The 23,382-nt window shown below is 43.0% G+C and overlaps 1 protein-coding gene across 1 annotated transcript in view; it reads left to right on the forward strand.

Moving 5' to 3' along the window:
• ELAPOR2 (endosome-lysosome associated apoptosis and autophagy regulator family member 2) overlaps positions 1-23,382 on the forward strand; it is a 94,136-nt gene that overhangs the window by 62,111 nt on the left and 8,643 nt on the right. The window contains exons 3-17 of the mRNA XM_068189544.1: positions 187-382; positions 1,089-1,236; positions 3,804-3,890; positions 6,253-6,358; positions 6,995-7,147; positions 8,426-8,514; positions 11,759-11,939; positions 12,684-12,812; positions 13,730-13,820; positions 14,751-14,853; positions 15,621-15,758; positions 16,034-16,297; positions 17,165-17,338; positions 18,797-18,986; positions 22,319-22,415. Of these exons, the coding sequence (XP_068045645.1) occupies positions 187-382; positions 1,089-1,236; positions 3,804-3,890; positions 6,253-6,358; positions 6,995-7,147; positions 8,426-8,514; positions 11,759-11,939; positions 12,684-12,812; positions 13,730-13,820; positions 14,751-14,853; positions 15,621-15,758; positions 16,034-16,297; positions 17,165-17,338; positions 18,797-18,986; positions 22,319-22,415 (2,146 nt within the window). The remainder of the gene's footprint in view (positions 1-186; positions 383-1,088; positions 1,237-3,803; positions 3,891-6,252; positions 6,359-6,994; positions 7,148-8,425; positions 8,515-11,758; positions 11,940-12,683; positions 12,813-13,729; positions 13,821-14,750; positions 14,854-15,620; positions 15,759-16,033; positions 16,298-17,164; positions 17,339-18,796; positions 18,987-22,318; positions 22,416-23,382) is intronic.

The raw sequence follows: 23,382 nt of genomic DNA on the forward strand, positions 1-23,382 counted from the left end.
CTCAATTTTGCTGATGATGTTGGTAGTTCTGCTGTTGTGTTCCTGGGACTAGGACATTTTGTTTAGTTCCCTTTAGTGACAGTTCAATCTTAATTAATTAAGTGGCAGAAGAAAAATGAAGAAGAATGAGGAAATTAATAAGGATTGATGAATTCATTCCTATATTGTAAACCATTGTCTCCCCAGCTTTCTCCTGTGCCTCTGGTGAGTACCTGGAGATGAAGAACCAAGTGTGCAGCAAATGTGCAGAGGGGACCTACTCACTGGGCAGCGGGATCAAGTTTGATGAGTGGGATGAGCTGCCAGCAGGATTCTCCAACGTGGCGACTTTCATGGACACGGCGGTGGGCTCATCTGAGAGTAAAGCCGACAGCTGCAACAAGTGAGAAGTTCTGTTTGCACCTGGGTTAGGCAGCTGTGGGTAAACCTGAGACAGCTCAGCAGCACAAAGCTGCTTAATGACTCATCTAAGCTCTGCAGGGGATGGCCAGCCCTGCTAATGGCAAACAAGAGTGGCTGGGAGGTGAAATCTGTAGCCCCATCTCTTTGCTGTCAACGTGGTCTCCTTGGGCTCATCAGCAGCCAGTGAGTTTAGGATCAGCCTGGAGCTGCTCTTATTTGTTGCTGGAAAGCTCCAGGGTCATGGTATAGTGAATGTGGTTAAAGGTCCTTTTACAGCCTATTTAGAGACCTGTGGTGCTTGCAGAAGGCTGTTTCTGAGTGTAATTGAGGGTATATTGAACCTGTGGATAATAAACCTTTCTTATATAGGCTGAAACCTAAATTTTTCATACCATATCCTTTCCCATGCACAGTTGCAATGAAAAGTATTATATTTTATATTATTCACGTAACATATAAATATATGTGTATATATATATATATATATATATATATATATATAAAATAATTCTATTTACTCTATCTGAAAAATAAATGGAGATCCTATAATAAAATTAAAAATTCACTGCAGTTAGCTGTTGTGGGATTCTGGGGTATTATGTAACATGTTGTTGTATAGTAGTGTACAAAAAGTCTCCTCAGTATCTGTGATCTCAGTTGAGGCTTGTTTTGTTTATGTTCATCAGCTCTTCATGGACGCCCCGAGGGAATTACATAGAGTCAAACAGGGATGACTGTACAGTTTCTCTCATCTACGCTGTGCACCTGAAGAAATCTGGCTCTGTCTTCTTCGAATACCAATATATTGACAACAACATCTTCTTTGAATTTTTTGTAAGGCCTTTTAAATGGTGAATCCAACCTTATATTGTAAGAATTCACCCCAGATCATTAGCAGCAGCTTTCCCCCTTTTAAATTCCCTGCATGCCCATAACTTGTTATTCTGAACAATACAAAAAAATCTGCTTCTCTTTCTGTCACATACACTGTCTTGTGGCAGTTATTTAATCTTCAAAACTCAGTCTGAATTGATCCTTTCTTCCATGCACTGGGATTTTGCCCTTAGAGGTCATGACTGCCCCAGTTAGTCCAGCCTTTTGCAAGACAGATGTTGATGGCAGATGCTCCTATTTAGGGGTGTCTGACTGAAGATGTCTTTGAAGGGACTTGACATTTAAAAATACTTCTTCCAAGGTAGTACTATGTGGAAACCTTTGGTTTTAGGTTGGTTTGTGTCCTAGTAATTTAGTAATTAAAAGAAAAGCAGGAGAAATTCAGGTGACTTTCAGCAGGAATTAGTCTCTGAGGATGTGTCTGTGCTGCAAAACGAAGGGGCTGGGGATCATTAGCTCTGACGTAGGAACAGCCTGGCTGGGCTTGCACCATGGTGTGCTCAAATTGCTGAAACTCTCTGGCCAGCAGTGACCAGAATGGGGAAGGCAACTTTGCTCTGCCCACCTGGATGGACTGGCTGCTGTCCAGTGAGCTGGAGGGTTTCCAGCATCAGGATTTGCAGTGGAGTGTTAATGCCCCACATTACTGAGGTGCTTTGGGAGGTTCCACTGTCCTTGTTGTGTTGTACCTGCCATTTGGGACAGAAGAAAATGTAATGGGAGGGTGGCTCAGAGAGGCAGATGACTGGAAATTTTCAGTCTCCTTTGTTAGTGCCCCCTTATCTGTCTGACAAGCTCTGTTTTTCATCAGAAAGACACAGCTCATGGCACCTCACAGGAGTGAGAAGTCTTAGCTGGTGTCGGTTAATATTTATTGGAGTTTGGGAAAAAGTGCAGAGTATCTTATCCTTAGTAGGCCAGGAAAGGAAGACAAAAATTACCTGTTCAGGCACCTTCATGCTGCTACATCAGTGTGATAGATTGCTACTGCACTTGGATAACAGACTGTGCAGGCAATGTTATTTAGCCATTTCTGTTTTGTATTAGACTACCCTGCCTTCTTCATGGGAACAAAGCAGGAACTATGCTTTCTGCTGTCAGGTGAATGTGCCAGGATTATGAATGCCAGCTCCAGTTGCTTGACTGACTGGCAGATCTGCTCCTGCAATAGAGCAAATATATTGTGTCTCTGAGCACTGGCTTTGAAAATGGCTTCTTGATTATTGCTTTTATCCATATCCCACTCATTCTTCTCTGAATTTATCCTTCCCTGCTCAAGAAGCAATGAGTGGTGCAGTCCTTTATAGAAATGCCCATAAATTCATAGTCAGCCTCAGTATTTCAGGGAAGCCATATTTAATGTTCCTGAAGAAGTAATTTTTTTTTTCCTCCAGCATGCCTTTGTGCTTAAGTATATTTAACAGTGACACTTTAGCTCTAGACAGTGGCATTTCAGTGGCAGTGGCAGGTTACTGGGAAATGGTGAGGTGTTTTATCTGCCCTTCCTTGGCTCTATTTACGTATTGAAGCCCTTTACAACTGATGAGAAGAGGCTATATATTCTTACCTCCTCTTTGCAGGTGGGAACCAAGACACAAGGGTGCTGTAGCTCAGGTTGCACAAGGTAATTAAGGACCCACCTTCTACACAGGTGCTTCTTCACACCGCTTTTCCTCAATGCAGTTGGTCTAGGTGGGAATTGAGTGTATAGATGCTTTGGAGGATGTGGAGTTGCACAGGTTATTTCCGATTTGATTTGGAGCAACTTTAAGGAGGATCCTTGACTCCAGGTCAAGTGTCTGAAAGTGTTGAAGTGACCTTTCTCCCTGGTGCAATAAAAGCTGACTATGTGATCTCATGCCTCAAAGGACTTCATACTTTTCCATCTGAGAAGACAGATATAAGAAGAAATAAGAAGAAAGAAGTGCACCACACCCTGCTGTAAGGAAATGCTTCTGAGCTGCCCTGGACCTGAGCAAAGGACAGCCAACCTCCCACTTCTGCCAGAACAGACTCTCCATGGCATGTTGCCTCTCCCTTGATAGTTTTACTCTCATTCCTAGGTCAGGTGGCAGCAGGCCAAAGGCAAAGCACATATTGGCTGTAGAGAAAACACTTTGTCTTCCCGCTTGGGCCCATCCACTCCTGCTTCCCCTATGACTTAGAAGCCTCTGGATTTTAGAGAATTAAGTCTTGGTAGGCTCAGAAGAAGGAGGAATCAGCAAGACAAGATGCTCAGCATCCTTGTCTGCCCATATAGTGTGAGGACGAGTCTGAGATCATCTCATCCTGCTTTTTTTTTACCATCTGTGTCAGAGGGGGCCAGTGGAGGCACTGTTAAGCTGTAACAGATGTTGAAAGTTGGGTTTTATTTTGCCACAAGTAAGGCAGCTGTCTAAATATGTAGACAAAAGAAACAGAGCTAAATCTTATCATTCCCAGAAGTCATTATGCTGACAGAGAGATGCACCTGATTGTAGTCACTGATCTTGTGTTTTTATTAACAGATACAAAATGATCAGTGCAAAGAAATGGACTCCACAGCAGACAAATGGGTGAAGCTCACAGACAACGGGGAATGGGGCTCTCATTCTGTAAGTGTGTGAAAAATTCCTTCATGAAGTTTCTTTCCATTTATAAATGTCTGTAATTTCCTCTGTCCCGACACCAAACACGGGCCAGCTCCTGTGAATGCATTTGAAGAAGCAGACCTTTCCTAGTACTGAGGGGAAAAGTCATGAGATCCCTAAGGAGCTGATCCCAAAGGAAATTATATAGACACAAGACTTTGTGTTGATTTCCCTGGGCTTTGAATTAAGTGTTTTATGAGGTTAAATAGATTTATGCAAATCTGCATGCCACAATCACTCTGCATGATTGTAATTGAAAACTTGTACAACAGTTGTTTGCTCATGAGAGCACAAGATTTTTCTCTGTGTCTCGGCAGAGCAGTGGGAGTGGGGTGTGTATGTGGAGACAAGCAGGATGGGCATTTCATTCTCAAGTGTGTGCAGAAGAGCTGGACTGCACCCAATTCCTGCTCCATGGGGGCTTGTGTGAAAAACCAGCTGGCAGCACCAGGAAGGCTCCTGCAGCACAGATAGGAGCCTGTGCATGTTGGGGGTAGGAGCCCTTTGGCTGCCCCGTGACCCAGCTGGCTGAGTTTGCCCTGTGAACATCATGTTCACAGGATCATGTGCAGACCAGCTCCTCAGCTGAGGCCTGGCTTCCACTATACCATCACACCCTTGTCCCCAGAGCCATATCAGCAAAGGCCCAGCACCGGTGACATTATGCCAGAAGAAAAAGGCTTTTGTGGGCATAGGCAGCAGCACACTCTCTGTTTCCCATGGTGTGCTTTTCCTCCTGGAGGAGAAACTCTATTCCTGAGCCAGCTCTGGTCGGAGTGCCTGTTAGGTCAGGTGCAAGATAGTGCAGGTTACAGTGGGAGGCTGGAAAGCTGGCTGAGGAGGGATGAGTGGCATGAGCTGAAAGGTAGATCCAAGGCCAGGGCATTGACTTGGGAGAGCTGAGGGTTGTAGGCAGTGTGCATGGGAGATGGTGTCACCTGAGCTTGTCATCTGGGGTGTGCAAGTGTTCTCACTGTCTATGAAAGTATGAAAGCTTTTGGGATGGCTGGCTGAAATGTAAACATATGAGCTAGGTGAGATGATGATTCTGGCTGTCCTGAAGGGCTTTTTCTGCACTGAAAATTCTGTCAAAGTGTCCTCTGTGAGCACAATCTTCCAGGTGCTGCAGTCTCTGCTCTCAGCAGGTGAGTCCTGCTGCCCTGGAGCTGGTGTTGGGCACCTCACCTCACACAACCTGATGCCTGTTTCAGTATGGTCCCAGTTCCCCTGTTACATGGGATAGCTCAGCTCTCCCCTATGGGTAGCAGATGTTTGGGTGTGGGAGATACAATATGCTGTACTCCAACTTTGCTAAATTTTTCAACTCCTTATCCTGGGTGAACAAAAACTCTGGTCTTGCCAGGCCTGCTGGAAGTTACATTATCGTGGACCCTTATGCTGGTAGAGTTTATCCCTTTTCTTGTGGGAAAATATAGCACTTTCAGGCCATTATCCTGCTATTGGCAGTAAACAACTTGTACTGAGCTAATAGGTATGGAACAGCTTTGCAGGTCAGGCAGAGGCTTGGTGCACCTGCTGCTTTTAGTGATGAGAGTTACACTGCAGATACACAAGTGAGTTGAAGGCAGAAGGCACCAAAACTGCTGCTGGAGGAGTTTTCCTGCCTTCCTACTGCCCCTTACCTCAGCCATGATGCCACCAACCCACCACCCTTCCACAGGGGTTGTGCAGTCACTTGCTGAACCGCACCATGAAAACAAGTGGGTCAGGGCAGTCAGAAACCAGGTTGTTTTCTGCATCTCATTTGCTGTTTGCAGTCAGAAGTGAGCAGGAGGGATGAGACTGCTGCTGGAGATAGCCATGGTTTGTGCCTGGGTTACTGGTCATGATACTGTAGTGTTACATGCAGACAGAGCTTGATTTTTGAAACCTGTAAACAAAACTCACTTGTGAACTGGATTTTTGAACTCTAGGTCATGTCGAGTTTCTTTATGAAAGTGTATCTCAAGGCTTTAAAAACAAACTGATTGGCCATATCTGAATATAAGGCTGGAGATAAAAGCTCTTGAGTGTCAGGGGTAATTGGATAATGACAGGAACAGCTTTTTCCAAATTCCGCTTACAACAAGGTCAGAAACAGCTCTTGGTGTTTTTCTGACTGGGTATTGAGAAACACTTTCATAGAGCACACTTTGGCACTCCTCAGATAAGTCTGTACAGCATTTGTGTATTGCTTTACCATTACCTCTTGACCCAATAAACAGCACAGGAAAAGCTGCTAGGATGCAAGAAATTTGAATGGAAGTAGGAAATGAAGCAATGTCTTGGCAAGGGGATGTTTGCTAACTCACATGTGTTGTTGCAGGTAACTCTGAAATCAGGTAGCAATATATTATACTGGAGAACAACAGGGATTCTCATGGGCTCCAAAGTTGTTAAACCAGTTTTAGTGAAGAACATCACAATTGAAGGTAAGTAGAATTTGTCTTTGAGGTTTTATCTCACTCTTTTGTCACAATGTTTGCCAAGTGCTATTTCTACTGCTGTGCCTACAGCACGGAAGTGGCTTTTTTTAGCCCCTTGTCCCCTGTCTCCTCCTCTGAAGAGTAGAAACAGAACAGCAAAACTTCACAGTGAGGAAAGGCTGAAAAATTAGTTTATTTGGTAAGTGTTGCCATCTACTGGAGAAGACTGGATTAGCAAATAGAGAGAAAAAGGAATAATCTGGTTTTCTTTATTGTAGGGGTAGAAAGACTGTGGTTATTGGTAAGCCTCTCAACAGTGATAAATGGATATGTATCATAACAATGAAAGTTGAATTAATGTTCAAATGATCTGTTTTATCTGTAATTGCTCTTTTGGTCTAAGTATAATAAAACTGGGAGTGTCATATAAGGTTCTTAGATGGGTCAGACTTTCATTGAGGTATAAAGATTAAAGACCTAAATTATGGGTCAGCAAAGCCAAAGTGTCCTAAGTGAGTGATGAAACTGAGTGTGGTTTTTTATGCTGTTTTATACAGCTGGTTTGCTCTCAGCCATAAGCCCAGATAGGCAGCAGGTAAAGATGGGTCTTTTCCAATGCTTTATCCAGAATTTTTCTTACAGGAGTTGCGTACACATCTGAATGCTTCGCATGCAAGCCTGGTACCTTCAGCGACAAACCAGGTGCATCTGGCTGCCAGGTGTGCCCACGAGACACTTATTCTGAGAAAGGAGCTAAAGAGTGCACCAAGTGTAAAGAAGAAATGTATTATGCAGGTACATAAACCAAGTGGGACGAGCAAAACCAGGAAGGTCTGAGTATGTGCAGTCACCGGCTGTTTCAGCTGTGAGCGTGGCTGTATCCAGCAATGAAAGTCTCCAGTAGATATGTAAAGGGGAAATGATTGACTTCCCAAAATATGCAGAGGGCACATAGATACATAATGGCCACAGTCAAACGTTGTTAGTGTCACCAGTGTTAACGTGAAGTGATGGAGACCTTTATGACCAGGAAGGGAATAGTTCTTCTGAAGGATAGAGCAGGCAGGCTGTGCCCTCTTGTGGTAATTTGTGCTATAGGTGGGCGATGACACGAATTTCCTTCATCACTGCCTTCAGCCTTAACACATTTTGAGGAATGTCCTTTCCAAACACTCTCTCCTGCCTTGCCCCTGCCTCCTGTGGGGTTGGAAAATGGGGTGATCCAGTTGCAAAACCTAGTCCCAAAGTCATCTGCATTTCCAGCTATGGTTAGGTGATAATCTTCAAATGATATGGTCTTAATCTATTCTTCATAGTCAAAAGGTCTTCAGATTTCTTCCTTGTAGCAGTTTTAGAAAGTTCTTGAAGAATCAGTTACTGACCATCAGTTACTGACCTGCTATCACCAATGGTTGTAAATGCTTGGGGACCTGTGCCTCTGCTCACAGTGGGAATGGAAATATCGCAAAATTATCTGGCAAGAGAAAAAATTGGGCCAGTGTTGTAAGGAAGTTTCTACAGGATTAGAGTGGTTTTGTTCCTTATCAAGTGAGAAAATATTTCCATGCTTGGTAAACTGTATAAATTTCTGTTTGAAGGTGGGATGGTTTGATGGAATTATAGAGTGATTTGGGTTGGAAAGGACCTTAGAGATCATCTCGTTCCAACCCCTGTGCCATGGGCAGGGAATTTTCCATTAGACCACTTTGCTCAAAGCCCTATTCAACCAGGCCTTGATTGTTTCCAGGGATGGGATATTCACAAATTTTCTGGGTGACCTGCTCCAGTGTCTCACCATCCTCAGAGTAAAAAAACTTATTCCTAATAATTGTCCCTGCATACACTGAATCAGTGAATTTCAGTGTGACAGTATAAGCATAGCTAGTATTTTCCCCATTCCCTTGCTTCATTTCAGGGGAAGGTTCATGCAGACACCATTAAGAGCTTGGTTTTTCATTTTCCTTTTATAATTTTCTGCTGACTCATTTTAACTTCCAAATTTCAAACTTGTTACCTTTGTTTCCAAGGGACCATTTGATAGTTTAATATCCTGTTTCTCACCTTTTCTTTTAGAGGAGGGATCCAGTGCATGCATAGAGCGACCTCCATGCACAAGCAAAGACTTTTTCCAGATCCATACCCCATGTGATAAGGAGGGAAAAGTAAGTAGAAGGCAAGATACTATTTTTAAGCTCACTGACCGTAGTGCTATCTCTGTATTTGAAAGCAAGGTAGTTCTTTTTAGGAATCCATTTCCCAATTACTTCCCAATTTTGCTTTCAGTATTGAATCTTAGGCTTTGGGCTTGTCCTTTGCCTGCCCTCTCTGCAGCCTTTATCCCTCTGCAACAATCTGCTAGGTCTGGGTCTGCTTAAGGGATGTGTTTTGGTGAGATGATAAGCTCCTTGCACTTGTGATGGGCCTGATGGTGTCACTGGGGATGCTTTCATACATCCATGCTGCTGGAACACAGGGTGAAGAACTGTCCCAGCATAAACCCATCTCTCTAGTTGTTAATAATATTTCTGGCGTACTTTAAGCTTGTGATGACTGTCCCAGCAGTGCCCAGGCAGAATTCAGGTGATTCCATGGCCCAGGAGCATTGGATATGATCTCTATTTCAGGTGGAGGAGTGTTTGGCTGCATAGGTATGAAGTGTGTCATGTCCCTTGGTTTTAGCATCAAAGGACAGGTCAAACTCCTGCCTGTGGTCAGGTAAAATAATGGTATATAGATAGTCTGGAGTGTTCATGTGTGTCAGCTTAGCTTCTGGTAATGTGCTTGTCCCATGGGATGCCTCAAATCACCTGGACTCTCAGGACATTGTTTCACCCAGAGACCCTAGATCCACTTGGTCTCTCATATAAGGACCTGCTGGTAGAGCAGCCTGGCTTTGTCCTAGCAGTCAAGTGGAATATTTGGAGAAATTTGGAGAAGGAACTGCTGTTTACTGCTATAGGAAGCCCACAGAGATGTGGACACATGGTCAGGCCTGTTTCATGTCTTTCCTTTCCCATCTCTCTTAGATCCCATCTCTCAGATGGAATTACAAATAGTCAAATTCCCTAACACCTGTATGTCGCTGGCCTAATATTTGCTGGCAGGATTGAGTATTTTGAAGTCTCCTGATCAGTGAGTTCTAAAATGCAGCTGAGAGCTTGTATGCTTTGATAACAAAGCATCAGTGAGTTTAGCCCCAGAGCTGTCAGGCTCTGCAACCTGGTCTTGACTCACTGATTTCTGCTCTGTTAACTGTCTCTAGTGACTCAAGAAATTAGCAGCAGTGTTCACAGCTACACCCCCAGCTACAGCTTTAATTGCAGACTCCTGTGGATTGTTCTGTCACTGCCCTGTGTGGCCCAAGTCTCCCTGACACTGAACAGGTTCCTATTATTTGACCTTTTTCCTACCTTTCCACTGGCCTTTCCCTTTACTGATGGATACCATTAGAATGCAAAGTGGGTTTTTCTGCAGACAGCCTTCACTGTCCAGTTGCAATGACAGCAGCAGGTGTCACAGGCACACAGATACTGGCTGAGTTTTCAGGGTTGGTTTCACTGCTCTGCATGTCTAGAAATTGGTTCAGGTTTGCTGTACTCCACAGCCATCTCTCCATGTGATGCAGCTCAATGAGAGGGCCTGACTCTGCAGGCCATCTACAGGAGAACAGTGGCTGTAAAGGACCAGCCTATTGATCCATGGTTGCTAAAATAAGCCAGGTTTTCTCTGAACAATAGATTGTTGTCTCTCTTCTGCTGTCCCACTCCATGTGTAGAAGGGGCCTCTGGAGATTTATACACATTACTCTTGACTTTTCATCTACCTGCTGATTTAAAAATCACAACTTGAATGCTTCATCCCCAGTCTGAGAAACCCCTCACCACATGGCCACAGGCACCCTCTGACCCTCTTCTCCCTGCTCAGATGCAGTAGGATTCCTATGGTAGGCAGTGTGTCTGGGCTCTGGGCAGCCACACAGGTGCTTTGCCAGCTCCTGAGCCTTTTTATTTTAAATGCTGTGCACCCTGATTCTGCTGAAGCATTTCTGGGGTGATTCTTCAGAAAATGCTCCAAGTGTTCAGGAGCTGCAAGGACAGGCTGATCCATAGGAAGAGGTGCCACTCTGGCAGCAGGAGCAGTCCCTCAGTGCTTGAGGACCCGTGCCAGTGACCAGATTCAGCTAAGGTGGCCTGACAAGTCCATGGAGATAAGGCAGGACCAGTGTCAAGCTGGGACATTGTGTCCGTGGGTCAGCCAGGGAACATGACCTGGCACAGGCATGGCTGCAACAAAGCACAGGCAGGGATGGAGAGTGAGATCCTCAGCATCACTGGAGCTCCCAGGAGCCAGGGCCTGAGCCTGAACTGAGGCTTCTCCCAGGTTGTTCTGTGAAACAGTTTCAAGAAGGATCAATACTTCAGGTGCTCTGTGTTACCAGAGGGCTAACCCTGAGTGCAAGCAGCTCAAGGCCCAGGGTGACAGCGGGTCTGGATCAAATTCATAAGGTGAAATCTCCCTTACCTGAACCTCCAGCCTCAAAGATCCCTGATTGCTGGGACCAAAGGGTGGAAGTACCCAGAGTGGGTGCTGTGGGCAGATTAAACTCTTGCCAGTTGGGTTTCTCAGCTGTGGAACTCAACTAAGTTTCATCTTGAGATGTAAAACCCTTTCAGAGACACAAAGTCAGACGAAATTTGAAACACAACTTTGTAGGTGATGCATCTCACCCAGTGCTTCTCCTGAAGACAGAAACTTGTGTCCTCAAAGGGGGATGATGATGAAGTCCAAATAACACCATGGACTGACTCAAGTTTGTGTTCATAAACTGCTCCTTATGTGATGACAAGAGATTGGAGGGGCTTGGGAAGAGCTCCTGAATGGTTCTGACATTTTCTCAATAGGTGAAAAATGGCAGGAGAGAAATTGGGGACTTTTCAAAGAACAGGCCAGTATGAATTAAAAATGCAGAACTTGTGGTTCTCTCTGCTAATCCAAATAAAGGGCTTTTATGTGGCAGAAGTTGTATTTTGTGTTACTGTGGTTAAAGTGCAGAGATTGCATGTCCAGTTAGAATTATTTATCTGCTGTTCCTCAGGACTGCTTGCATGGGGAAATTTACTAATTAAATAGGAGTTAAATTTACTAATTAAATAGGAATTGTTTTAATTGCTGTTTTGTTTTGTTTTGTTTTGTCCTTAAAGCCTCATATCTTGGAATCTCCTGTTAGCCCAGTCATTTCTATTGCTCTTACCTGCACTTCTCTTTATTGTCCTGTGTGTGCAAGGTCTGTTTGTGGCCTCAAATGATGGGAATACCATAATTTAGTTTACAAGGGGGACCTTCATTGGTGCATCTAGTCCTATAACTTCATATACACCGTGTGAGCTCAGTGTCTCCTCCTTCCAGACTCAGATCATGTACAAGTGGATTGAACCCAAGATCTGCAGAGAGGATCTCCCTGATGCATTGACCCTACCTCCTTCTGGAGAGAGGCAGGACTGTCCACCCTGCAATCCTGGCTTTTACAACAACGCCTCATCTTCCTGTACTCCCTGCCCACCAGGCACATTTTCGGACGGGACACAGGGTAGGAGTCTGCAAAAAAATGTTGTGTGTCTCCAAAAGCAGTCATCTGCTTATATGTGACTTAGTTTAGTGTCACATCATCATAAGCCAGTTTTCATTTTGTGTTAAATACTTGTTAAATAACATTGGAGAGCAGGATGTGGATATCTGCTCTCTCTCCTGAGTCCTTTCTTATCAGGGATTGCTGCTCTAAGTTGACTTCCTGTGTTCTGGATGCATTTTTTGGTTGATATAGACATCCTGAGAGTTATTTTAAGGGATTCTGAGAGGGGAATCAGAACTTTTCCAGTCAGCAATTCCTCCTCAACCATTCTCCTATCCATGCCAAATTCTTTCCTGTGAAAACCTCATTTTAAGCCCAGTCAGATGAATACCCTGCCAACATTGTCTAGCCTAAACTCTGGCTTGTTGATTCTGAGATGCATTGGCCCAATGGTCCCCTACAGCATTTTGTGGGAGCTATTGTTTGTCAAACTATCAGCTGAATCTATTAAAAAGTGTGACTTGGGGGACCAGTTGCAGATTACTTAACATAACATTATGATCTACAATTTACAAAATGCTGGTCTCACTTCCACTCTCCTGCTCCTGATAAATCTTTGACTGTTTAACTACAAAGAAATGAATTATTTTCTTTGCTTATTACTTGCACCAGAGAGTAAAAAGGCAGTATCTATGTTCTTCAAAGCACTCTTTGACATGTGCCTTGGCTGTGTGATATTATTTTCTGCCCTCTCACCTTTAGAGTGCAAAGCCTGCCCTGCTGGGACTGAACCAGCTCTTGGGTTTGAATACAAGTGGTGGAACATCCTGCCAGGAAACATGAAGACGTCTTGCTTTAATGTTGGCAACTCGAAGTGTGATGGGATGAATGGTGAGCCAAACTCCCTGTGTTGTGTGCCTGTCTCCTGCATGGATCCCCGTTGTAATGGAGCACTCATCAAAATGAGTGTGCTCTTGGCTGCATGATTCCCAGCACAGTTTCCTCCCTTTCCTTTAGTTGCACCAGGCTTGAAATTTCCTGTGAGAAGCAATGTCACAGTATCACAAAAGAATAAAAAATCTCTTGTATACCAGAGGAGGGCAGGAGCTGCAGCCTATGTGAGGTTCCCTCAGCAAAAATGCTCAGATGCGTTCATATCCCCATTATAAAAAACATTGTTTTGTCTTCTCCCTAGTTTATCTCATTTTCTGTTTTGTGATAACTATGCCCATCGAGGTCACACATAATTCTTTTGGAAAACTTAATTGCAGTCTGTAATTTTATTCCTTTAGTGCTCAGAGCTTTCTCTCTGCACATGTGTTAAAATTGCAGCAGAGAGCAGTCACAGCTCACTGGTGAAAATGATCCTGTTTGGGACTTCTCCAGACTTCTCTGACAGATTTTCCTCATTCTGATCCACCTGTCAGACTGATGTAACTCAAGATTTGAATTATGCCTGTTGAGCAGAGGGCAACTGAAGTATGTGCTTAACATTTAACACACAGGTTCACTGATTCATCTGTTTTAAGGCTTAAAGGTATTGGATGGATTATTCCCCTTGAGCTGCACAGCACAGATCAGGGAATATCAATTGCTCTGCTGATTTGAAAGGTGAAAATTGCCTGTAAAATCAGCAGTTCATACAATTGCTAAAATTATTCATTCAAATAATCATGATATTGTTCTGTAATTTATATCAGGTATCTTTAAAATACACTGAAATACTGAATTGTTTAAAAATTATGGTAACACAGGTTTCTTTTGCCACCCATTCATTGAATTTTTTTTTCTTTTCCTGTCCTGTGAAGGTTGGGAGGTGGCTGGTGATCACATCCAGAGTGGAGCAGGAGGCTCTGACAATGATTATCTTATATTGAACCTGCACATCCCAGGATTTAAGTAAGGAATGGGATATTTTTTCATCTATTTGTCAGTTATTTCTGTCTCTTATACCTCTTTCATGCTATCCCAGGGATGATCTGAGTCTTCCTTTCTGAACTGAAATAATGTAATGAATAAGAGATAAGAGGAATCTTGAATTGTATTCCCATGTCCCCAGTTTTTCCATTGAGGCAGGCAAGCGTATGAGACCTTGGTTTATAGCAGTATTTGCTTCAGTCCAAGATGCAGCCAGTTGGCTGTCTGGAAACTGAGAAAAGATATTGCTATACCTCTGTTTCCAAATTATTCCACAGTAACCAGCTAAACCTGTCATGGGGTGGATACTGGAGCCTGCCGGAAAAGTATTTTAGTGAAACCCAAGTTACTTTGCCCTATGGCTCCAGGAAGCCTCCACAGTCTGTGCTTCCTTGGAGCCAGTGGGGAGATGCAGGCGTTGCAGGGGAATGGGAATGCCTCCAACTCCTGAACCCTCACACAGGCTGAAATACCTGCTTGAGGAGCTTGTGTCTCTGTCAAAAGAGTGAGCTTAGACTCCTAGCTCAGACCAGGTGCCGAATGTTGAGTCCAGTAAGGTGTGGAAGATGAACCTCATCCTCCCTCTGCTGTTCTCCAGCTGAGGTAGATGCAATTACATAGGTGTAAATCACTTGAAGTATGTATTGTGTTTTAATAATAAGGCTCCCTACCAATATGGTCAAATTTGGGTGTTCACTATGAGGAGGGGAATGTACAATAAAGAACTTAGACACTTCAAAAATGACCCTTCTGCACCTGGTACTCAGTGCAGAGGCTCCCATCATTTGGCAAGGACAGATTTTCTGTGACAGGACTTTGATGGCTTCACTGTACAAAAAGGAATTTGAAGGATTGACTGCTGCCTGTCTGGAGAGCACTATATAAATATTTTGTTCCTTCTCTGTTAAACAGACCTCCAACATCAGTGACAGGAGCAACTGGGTCAGAACTTGGACGGATTACTTTTATTTTTGAGACCATCTGTTCAGCAGATTGTGTGCTGTACTTTATGGCAGTAAGTGAGACTTCTTTCTCCATGACTGGGGACGGAGGCTGGTGTTCCACAAGTCACTTGAAGACCTCTGCATAGGTGTGATTAGTTGCACTTGGTTTATTATGATTAAGCATGGCATTAGTTTAGTATCTGCAGTGCCCTTGCAGGAAGGATTTAATTAATGACCTAGTGAAATTCCTCCAGCACATGAGTTGTGAACCATTCCTGGCTATCTGCTTATTCTAACAGTAATCATTGGACACTAAGGAGCCAATTTTTCCCCTGTTAAACTGACTGACAAAATTATCAGTGTCTCTTGTGCTGCTGTGTTAGCATCTAGTAACAGAGTGACAAGTCAAGATCTGGGACAGAGGGATGGGAAGAAGACATTTGGAAATTTAGAGTTGATCCTGTCAATGACCTGGAGGATCAGTAGAGCAGCAGACAGATGTTTGTTTGAATGTCCATTAGATGAGGAAGGCAAATGGATCTGCAACGGCTCCCTTGCCCCTTCCACTGAAAAGGGAAGCCAGTTCTTTTTGGTATTTAGTGGCTCTTTAAAGGAAGCTACTTTTGATTTAAAGAAAATTGAGTGGAAATTAGGCAGCAATTTAGAACAGTCTGAAAATTTGTCAGTTGTGCAAAACAAAATGTTTGCTTTATTAAATGTTAAATGCAGTTGTGGAGTCCTTTTATATGCTGATCTCTAGATCATAAAACATTGGTGCTTACTGTAGTATGACCACGCTTTTTGTTGTATTTTTTTTTTAATTATGCCCATTTTGTAGGATGTTAATCGAAAAAATACCAATGTGGTGGAATCATGGGAAAAAAGTAAAGAAAGGCAATCCTACACTCATATCATCTCCAAAAATGCTTCCTTCACATTCACCTGGGCCTTTCAGAGAATAAATGAGGGCCAAGATGTAAGTACTTCTTTATGTGTGGGGCTTTACAACACAGCATTCTTTGGACACTCTCTGCCAGAACTCTAGTCCTCTGTTGAAGCTCTCAGGTTTCCCATAAGGGACGAGTGGCTTTCACCACAAAGCAGCCCCTGGGAGGCAGCTGTGCATAAACGATCCATGAGGAAGGACAGAGCCATGGATAAGCTGATCCCTGAATTGGTGCAGAGATGTGGGTGGTGGCCCAGTGCCATGGTGTGATGACACCGGGGTGGTTTCCTTGGCTCTCGTTCCAGAGCAGGCAGTTCATCAATGACATGGCCAAGATCTACTCCATCACGGTGACCAACGCAGTGGATGGAGTGGCCTCTTCTTGCCGTGCCTGTGCCCTGGGCTCCGAGCAGTCTGGCTCGTCCTGCGTGCCCTGCCCGCCAGGACACTACATCGAGAAGGAGACCAGCCAGTGCAAGGAGTGTCCGGCCAATACCTTCCTGTCCATCCACCAGGTGTATGGCAAGGAGGCCTGCATCCCATGTGGGCCTGGCAGCAAGAGCACCAAGGTACCAAACCTCAGTGTATCTGGGAGATGGGCAGACAGAGTTTGTTGGGCTGGAAGCTCTCAGAGGGCTGCTCCTAGTGCTTTCCTACAGGCATGTGCCTTGTGAGCACTGGAGTATGGCTATAACCAATAAGCCCACCAAAGATGTCACTAGTCTAATTTCTGTTTGTAAATAATCAGATAAAAATGACAACATCAGCTCAAAAAATGGTTCATTTCAAGATGCTGTACTATGGACAGTGTACAAACAGGGCAAGTATCCACCAAAGCTATCCCAAAGCCTGCTCTTTTAAACTCAGAGACTTCCTCAGCTGGATGATGTTTCTGGGCCTTAGAAACCTATAAAAAGTTCCTCTTACATGAAACTGTAAGCATAATTAAACATTTATCATGTTCAAGGAGCTGCACAGGTACTGGAAGAATGGCTCCAGTTTGTTTGTATTCTGCCTGTGTTCTGCTGCCTTCATATCCTGTCCTTGTTTCTTGAGCTGTTTCTTGTGTTTCCTTTACAAAATGCAAGTGTAACCAAGGTTGTGTTTTGGCCTGTTTACAGGGCTTTAAGCTGGAACATTGGGATCCTAAAAGTACCCAGGACAAAACAAAGAAAGAAATTGCATTCTCTTGGCTAATGCAGCAGACAACAGAAAAATCAGGCTTAGGGAATATTTTAGTCCTGATATGTGATTGCAAGGGACTGAAATGGGAATGGGAATTATCCCAAGGGAAAGATCAGTTACAGGAATAGGACAGGGTTCCCCTTCATCCTTAACAAGGAAAGCAGTCCTGTCTGCACCCATGCTTTAACTCTGAGGTGAATGGTTTGCTGCTGTTCCATAACTGCTCTTTAATGGATGCCTCTGCCTTGCAGGACCACTCTGCCTGCTTCAGTGATTGCCTGGTGTCCTATGTCAAGGATAACCAGAGCCTGAATTACAATTTTAGCAACCTCAGCCAAGTGGGCTCATTGATGAGTGGACCTAGCTTCACTTCCCGAGGGACCAAGTTCTTCCACTTCTTTAATATCAGCCTGTGTGGGAATGAGGTGAGCTCAGCTGGGCTTGAGGGCTGGGAGGATGAACAAATTTGTTGCATGTGTTGATGCTCTGGGTTAACACCTAGACAGGACAAAGACTCCCTGTCAGCTGAGTTGTTACCAATACCGCGCAAACACTTCGCTTTGGATCTTGCTTTGCAGTGCAAGAGGACTTCTCAGCAGCCAAGTGATTTTCCAGAGCAGAGATACTGTGTTATAGGCCATAAATAAAGCTCAGAAGAAAATTCCTGTCACATCCCTGCTTTTTCTTTCTTCTGCCTTTAAGTCACACGCATCACGACCCTGACCTTTGTGTGCTGCCACCCAGGAGCTCAAATGAAAAGTTTGAGTCTTTCAGCTGGCAACTGCTTTCCATTTGTATCCCTCATTGCTTCACTGGAGATGTTGTATGCAGAGCCCCTGGTCACCCTGCTGTCTGCCAGTGGCCAAGATGCCCAGTGCTGACTTTGCAGCCTTGGAGAGCGGCAGAAAAATGTGTTTAGTCTGTGAGTTAAACAGGCTCTGCCTGGAGCTTGGACTGAGACAGAGCATACTGTCACACACATAAACTGACTTTCAGAGCAGTACCAGTGTTGTGCATTGTCCCATGAAAGCCAACATGTGTAGTTAACAATAATGCTCAGCCCTGTAAAGTTCTGAAGTCTTTTTTTGCCATGTATCAAAGGATTTGCATGAGTTAAGACAAATGAGTAGTCACATTTCTTTACAGCGTTCTGCATACTTTTAGGCTTCTATGTGTGTTTAACTACCACCTGGATTAGGGCTGCTGACAGCTAGATCCACAAGCATACAGATATGCTCTCTCCTCTGTGGATCTGGCCTTCACTTTCCCAAACTACTACAATGCTACTACAGTACAACCAAGCATATGATTAGGTGGTGAGTGCTTGACATTGTGCTAGGGAAACTGAGTCTGGTAATTTGTCTTTCGTTGCTGTTGCTCTGATTCTAGCACTGATCTTGACATATGACATTAAAGCAGTCTTGAAGGCTATATATCTGTTTAGGGATTTCATGTATTTGTGCTTTGAAAATATTTTATCTGGATTAAAACCCAAATAAAGAGGTATTCCACAGTATATTATTTAAAGGCATGGGAAATAAAGTTTTCCTTTGCGAGCCATTTTACTATGCTCTGCAAGTAAACACTGGGCTGTCAAGATAAACAAAGAAGAGTGCTCCACAGTACAGATTTCTGATAAGGCACCTGCCAGAGGTGACATTGTTTTTCTGAGTCTGTACAAGGCTTTAATGGGAACTCTGACAATGGCACAATTTGTTGTGGTTTGTCCCTCTTATGACAGACACATAGAGACATCAACTTGTTATAAAGTAATGAATCTCATCCAGTTTGCAAGTAGCAAGTTTGCAATCTCTCTCTTCCCAAACTTTTTCACATCTTAACAACAACCAGCAGCTTCTCTCTTTTTTCCTGATTGTCCGCAGGGGAAGAAGATGGCAATTTGCACTGACAATATCACAGATGTTACTCTGAAGGACATGGTTGCGGAATCAGAAGATTTTTCCAATTTTGTGGGAGCTTTTGTCTGTCAGTCCACCATCATCCCATCAGACAGCAAGGGCTTCCGAACAGCCCTGGCTCTGCAGTCCAACAGCCTTGCTGACAGGTTCTTAGGTACACGGTTTGTTTTGTTGTTGTTGTTGTTGTGAATGTACTCTCATGTATTTAGGGCTGCAGAGTAAATCCTTCTTGGCTCAGCAGCTGCATTACTTTGAGGGAAGGCTGAAGGGACAGCCCAAGACCAGTCTGAGATGGTTCCTGAGCTGTGAAGCAGCTCTGCACAGATGTCTTTGTGTTTTGCTGAAGTTTCAGTTGAGCTGACGGCTGGAGGAGAAAAGTAAAGGCTGTGCACATTTTTAGTTTTCCCTTTCTGTGTTATTCACTCTTCCTTGTGCTTGATCTGGTGGGTCTCACGGTGCACAGCATTTCAGCACAAAAATCTGGAGAGTGTAATTAAAAAGCACTGGTTTTCTTTTATGTCCTGTACCCACCTCACTCAGGGCAAGACCAATGACTGTGACAGTCACATTAGTGCAAGTGTTTCAGCCTGTGCCAAGATCCTGCTTGGGCAATTTTAGAAGAAACTGATGTGGGGACATAATTAGGCAAGGAGTCAGGAGGCTTAGGGCTGCACGTGGCTGTGCACATCATTAAGTTTTACATTGGTCCAGATCACAAGTCCCCAGAATCTGAGGCCAGATGAGACAATGAAGTCATTTGGTCTGCTCACCTATCCATTACAGGCACTGAGTGTTTGTACTTTCTCCCTGGCACTGAGCCCAGAAACTTATGTCTGACAAAAGCACATCTTTGGGAAAGCATTCAACCTGGACTTCTAAGATTGCCAGAAATAACAACTTTGCCACAGTCACTGGTATTTTTTTCCACTGGTCAAACACTATCTCTCTGTTTTTAAAGTGGGCTTGTCTCCTATTTGGATTTCCCTGACTTCAGTTTTCAGCTCTTGCTTTTTATTAGTCTTTCTCCAGATCACACCAGTGTTTTTCTTCTTGAAGAAATATTTTGTGTACTGGAATCATCTCACCCTTCTGATAAATTAAGTACACCAAGTTCTTCCAATTGTCTTGCTATCATGTATTTATTTTGAGCACCTAAATAACTTTTGAGGCTCTTTCTACACCTTCTGTAACATTTTATATTTTTTTAAAGTATAGAATGGAATAGCATTCCAGTATTTAATTTGCTATAATGGCAATAAAAATCACTTTTGTATTTGGAATCCCAGCATCCTCCTTTCTCCAAACTTAAGGGATTTAATGATGGCTTCTTGGATCTGATGTCAAAGTTACAGTTTCCAAGGGAAAATCTCTCTTTCTTAAGACTGGCCTTCAAATATTCCTGCATTTTTATTATATATATCTTATATTGAGTTTTTTTGGGACCATCTTACTAAGTGAACCAAGCAACCAAGTTGCTCTGTATTATATTTTTAATCCACTTAATCTTTGTCTCATCTACACACTTTACCAGCATGGATTATACAGTTACTTGCAGATCCCTGATGTTAATCTTGCATTTTCACACTTCAATATCAATGCCTAGAGAAGCCTGGAGACATCCCACGTTTGATGACAATTTCCCATGGCCAGATAATTTTATAATGACTTAGCTAAATAGTTTTTAATGCAGAGTATGCACTTAATTGATAGTACACTGCTAACTTTTTAATTAGAACCTCATGTGGTAATTAGTGAAATACTTGATAAATTTACATAACTTTCTTTAGCAACCAAGTTCATCAGCGCTCAAGGAATGAGAACAGATTTGTTCAACAAAAGAGTTTCTCCATAAATTCTTGTTGACTGTTTCTCATTGTGCATCTGTCCATGATCTGAAACCCATTTTCCATTATCATTATTTTGTCTCATTGTGAGAGACACATTGTAATTCGGGTCACCATATCCCCTCTCCGTGAGTCTTTTGACAATTCACTGTCATCAAAAGCTCTATTAAAGGTCACTCTTAGGTATGGGTTTCTAATTCACAAACATTCATGCCAGTGAATGCCAATATTGTCTCCTGCCACTAGAGGAATGAGGGCAGTCATTATCTTGAAAAACAAGGAGATAGTCCTGACTTTTTCCTAATACAAAGAAAAGATGCCAAGCTCTTCTGGTGCCTTTTTAAATCTCAGTTGCTAGATTTTAAAATGGTTGAAGTTTGCCTTTCCTAACATAGCAAGGATGTGGACCTGCTGAAGTGAGTCCAGAGGAGGCCAAAACATGGTCAGAGGGCTAATCACCCCTCCTGGGTGACAGGCTGAGAGACATGGGATTGTTCAGCCTGGAGAAGAGAAGGTTTCAAGGAGATTTTAGAGCATCTTCCAGTATCTAAAGGGCTGCAAGAGAGCTGGAGAGGGATTTTTTACAAGGGCATGTAGTGACAGAATGAGGGGGAATGCCTTCAAACTTAAAGAGAGTAGGTTTATATTAGATATTAGGAAGAAATTCTTCCCTGTGAGGGTGGTGAGTCAATGGCACAGGTTGCCCAGAGAAGCTGTGGCTGCCCCATCCCTGGAAGTGTTCAAGAACAGGTTGGACAGGGTTTTGAGCAATCTGGTCTAGTGAAAGGTGTCCCTACCCATGGAAGGGGGTTTGGAACAAGATGATCTTTAAGGTTGCTTCCAACCCAAACCATTGTATGAGCGTGATTCTGTGAACTGTTTCAAGAACAAGTGGAAAACTTATTTTCTTCAGTCTTTTCACCAGTTTCTGACCACTACCACTTCTTGTTCTGTCAATTTTTAACTCTCTAAAAGGATGCAGCCCCCTTTGTACAACTCCCTCTTCTAAAATGTTGCAGTGGAGCACCAATATTTTCTGTCTTCTTTGGTCCATGGGGTTGGAAGGATCTCTAAAAACTTTGATTACTTGCATTTTCCTCCTTTTCAGCTTTTGCCCAAAATCCATGTCGTTCATACACCAGCCTGTCATTTGTTCTAAAATGTGCCATCAAGGCTTGCCTATGATTCCATAATCCTTCTGAGTCTTGTTATTTCATCTCTCAAAGTACTGCAAATTGCTATGGTCATTACATGGTTTTGATGTCTGAGGGTTATGCACTCACGGCATATGCTCTGAGTGGTTCCATCAGATATATTCACTAGTCTTTTGCCAGCCTAAATTATGTTATGTTTCTTTAATATCCATTGATTGCTTTAAATTAATATAAGAGAGTAATAAATATTTACACAGGTGTTTTATTAATTTTTTAAATTTTGCTATGTCTACATGAGGAAATCAGGCTGTATGAGGAACATATATATCTGCAAAGTTCAGTCAGAAAAAGGTGTGTGTAGTGTACAGCAATGCCATTAAATGCTATTAAGTAAGATCCACACCTTTCAGACTGAGAAAATATTACACATAGACCCCTCAAAAATCCATTAATGTTTGCTTCTTTTTTTTAAATTTCTCACGTTTTAGGAGCTACTGTTGAAACAGTGCTGGAAAATATCAGCATCAAGGCAGATATGTTTCCTCCCTCTCCAAGCAAAATACTGGATGTGCATTTCTTTTACAAGTAGGTAAAAAATGCTGCTTATTGCTATACCAGATGTCTTAATTTATTTAGAGGAAAGTAAAACTGTGAGGGGGGAAATCTATAACCCACCTTTAATCTTTGCCACTTTAATCAGTATCTACCTGATATTGATTGACAGGTTGAAGATCATCTAATGAAATCAGCAAGCACTCTTTACTCAAATCTGAATTAGGCTTGATCCATAGGAAGTGATCGCAGAGCTTTGATTCATCCAGATGCCACTTTCAATATCCTGTTACCTTCCATATTTTCTCATATCTAGCTTTGAAATGTCCACTTCTGGTTGCATATTTTCTTTCACTTTCATTTGTGTTTATTTTGATGCTACAAAAAAGGACTAATCAAGATTAAAAGTAATTGTTACAACATGCACAGTTACTGGTATGCTTTTCTCATTCTTCACTCTTCATAAAAAGAATGCCTCAGTTTGGGCAGGAAGTAGCTCAAAGATCAGCTCAGTTCAGATGTCTACATGCTGGTCTTCATGTCAGCTGTGTTTCTAAGCTGGGACTTAATTGAATATAGGATTTTGGATATCAGCACTTTATGCTTATGTGAATACTTAAATTATGTGTCTGATTCTGCAAACTGAGCCCCACACCAGTGACCCTACTTTAAGCATATAATGAATTTGGCTTACAATGTCTGTCATGCTGGAGAAAGATTTTTTTAATCCCCCTTGCCCTGTGCCATTTCAGGACAGTTTGGTTCTCAGGTTGCTAGGCTGGGAGTGAGCCATCAGAACCTCTCCAGCAGAGTAACACACCAACCATAGCACCTGTGATTCTCCTTTTCAGTCACTCTGTTCTGTTTTTTGGGAAAGTTCACTCCTTGATGCAGCAGATTCCAAACTAGCTAGAAAACCAGAGCAGTTCCCTGAGTAGCATCTCGGAGCACTTTGAGATTTAAATGAATTGGTGAGGTCTACCCTGATTCTGTTGCTTTT

The sequence above is a fragment of the Anomalospiza imberbis genome, chromosome 5 (assembly GCF_031753505.1).
Source record: "Anomalospiza imberbis isolate Cuckoo-Finch-1a 21T00152 chromosome 5, ASM3175350v1, whole genome shotgun sequence".
NCBI classification, from domain to species: domain Eukaryota; kingdom Metazoa; phylum Chordata; class Aves; order Passeriformes; family Viduidae; genus Anomalospiza; species Anomalospiza imberbis.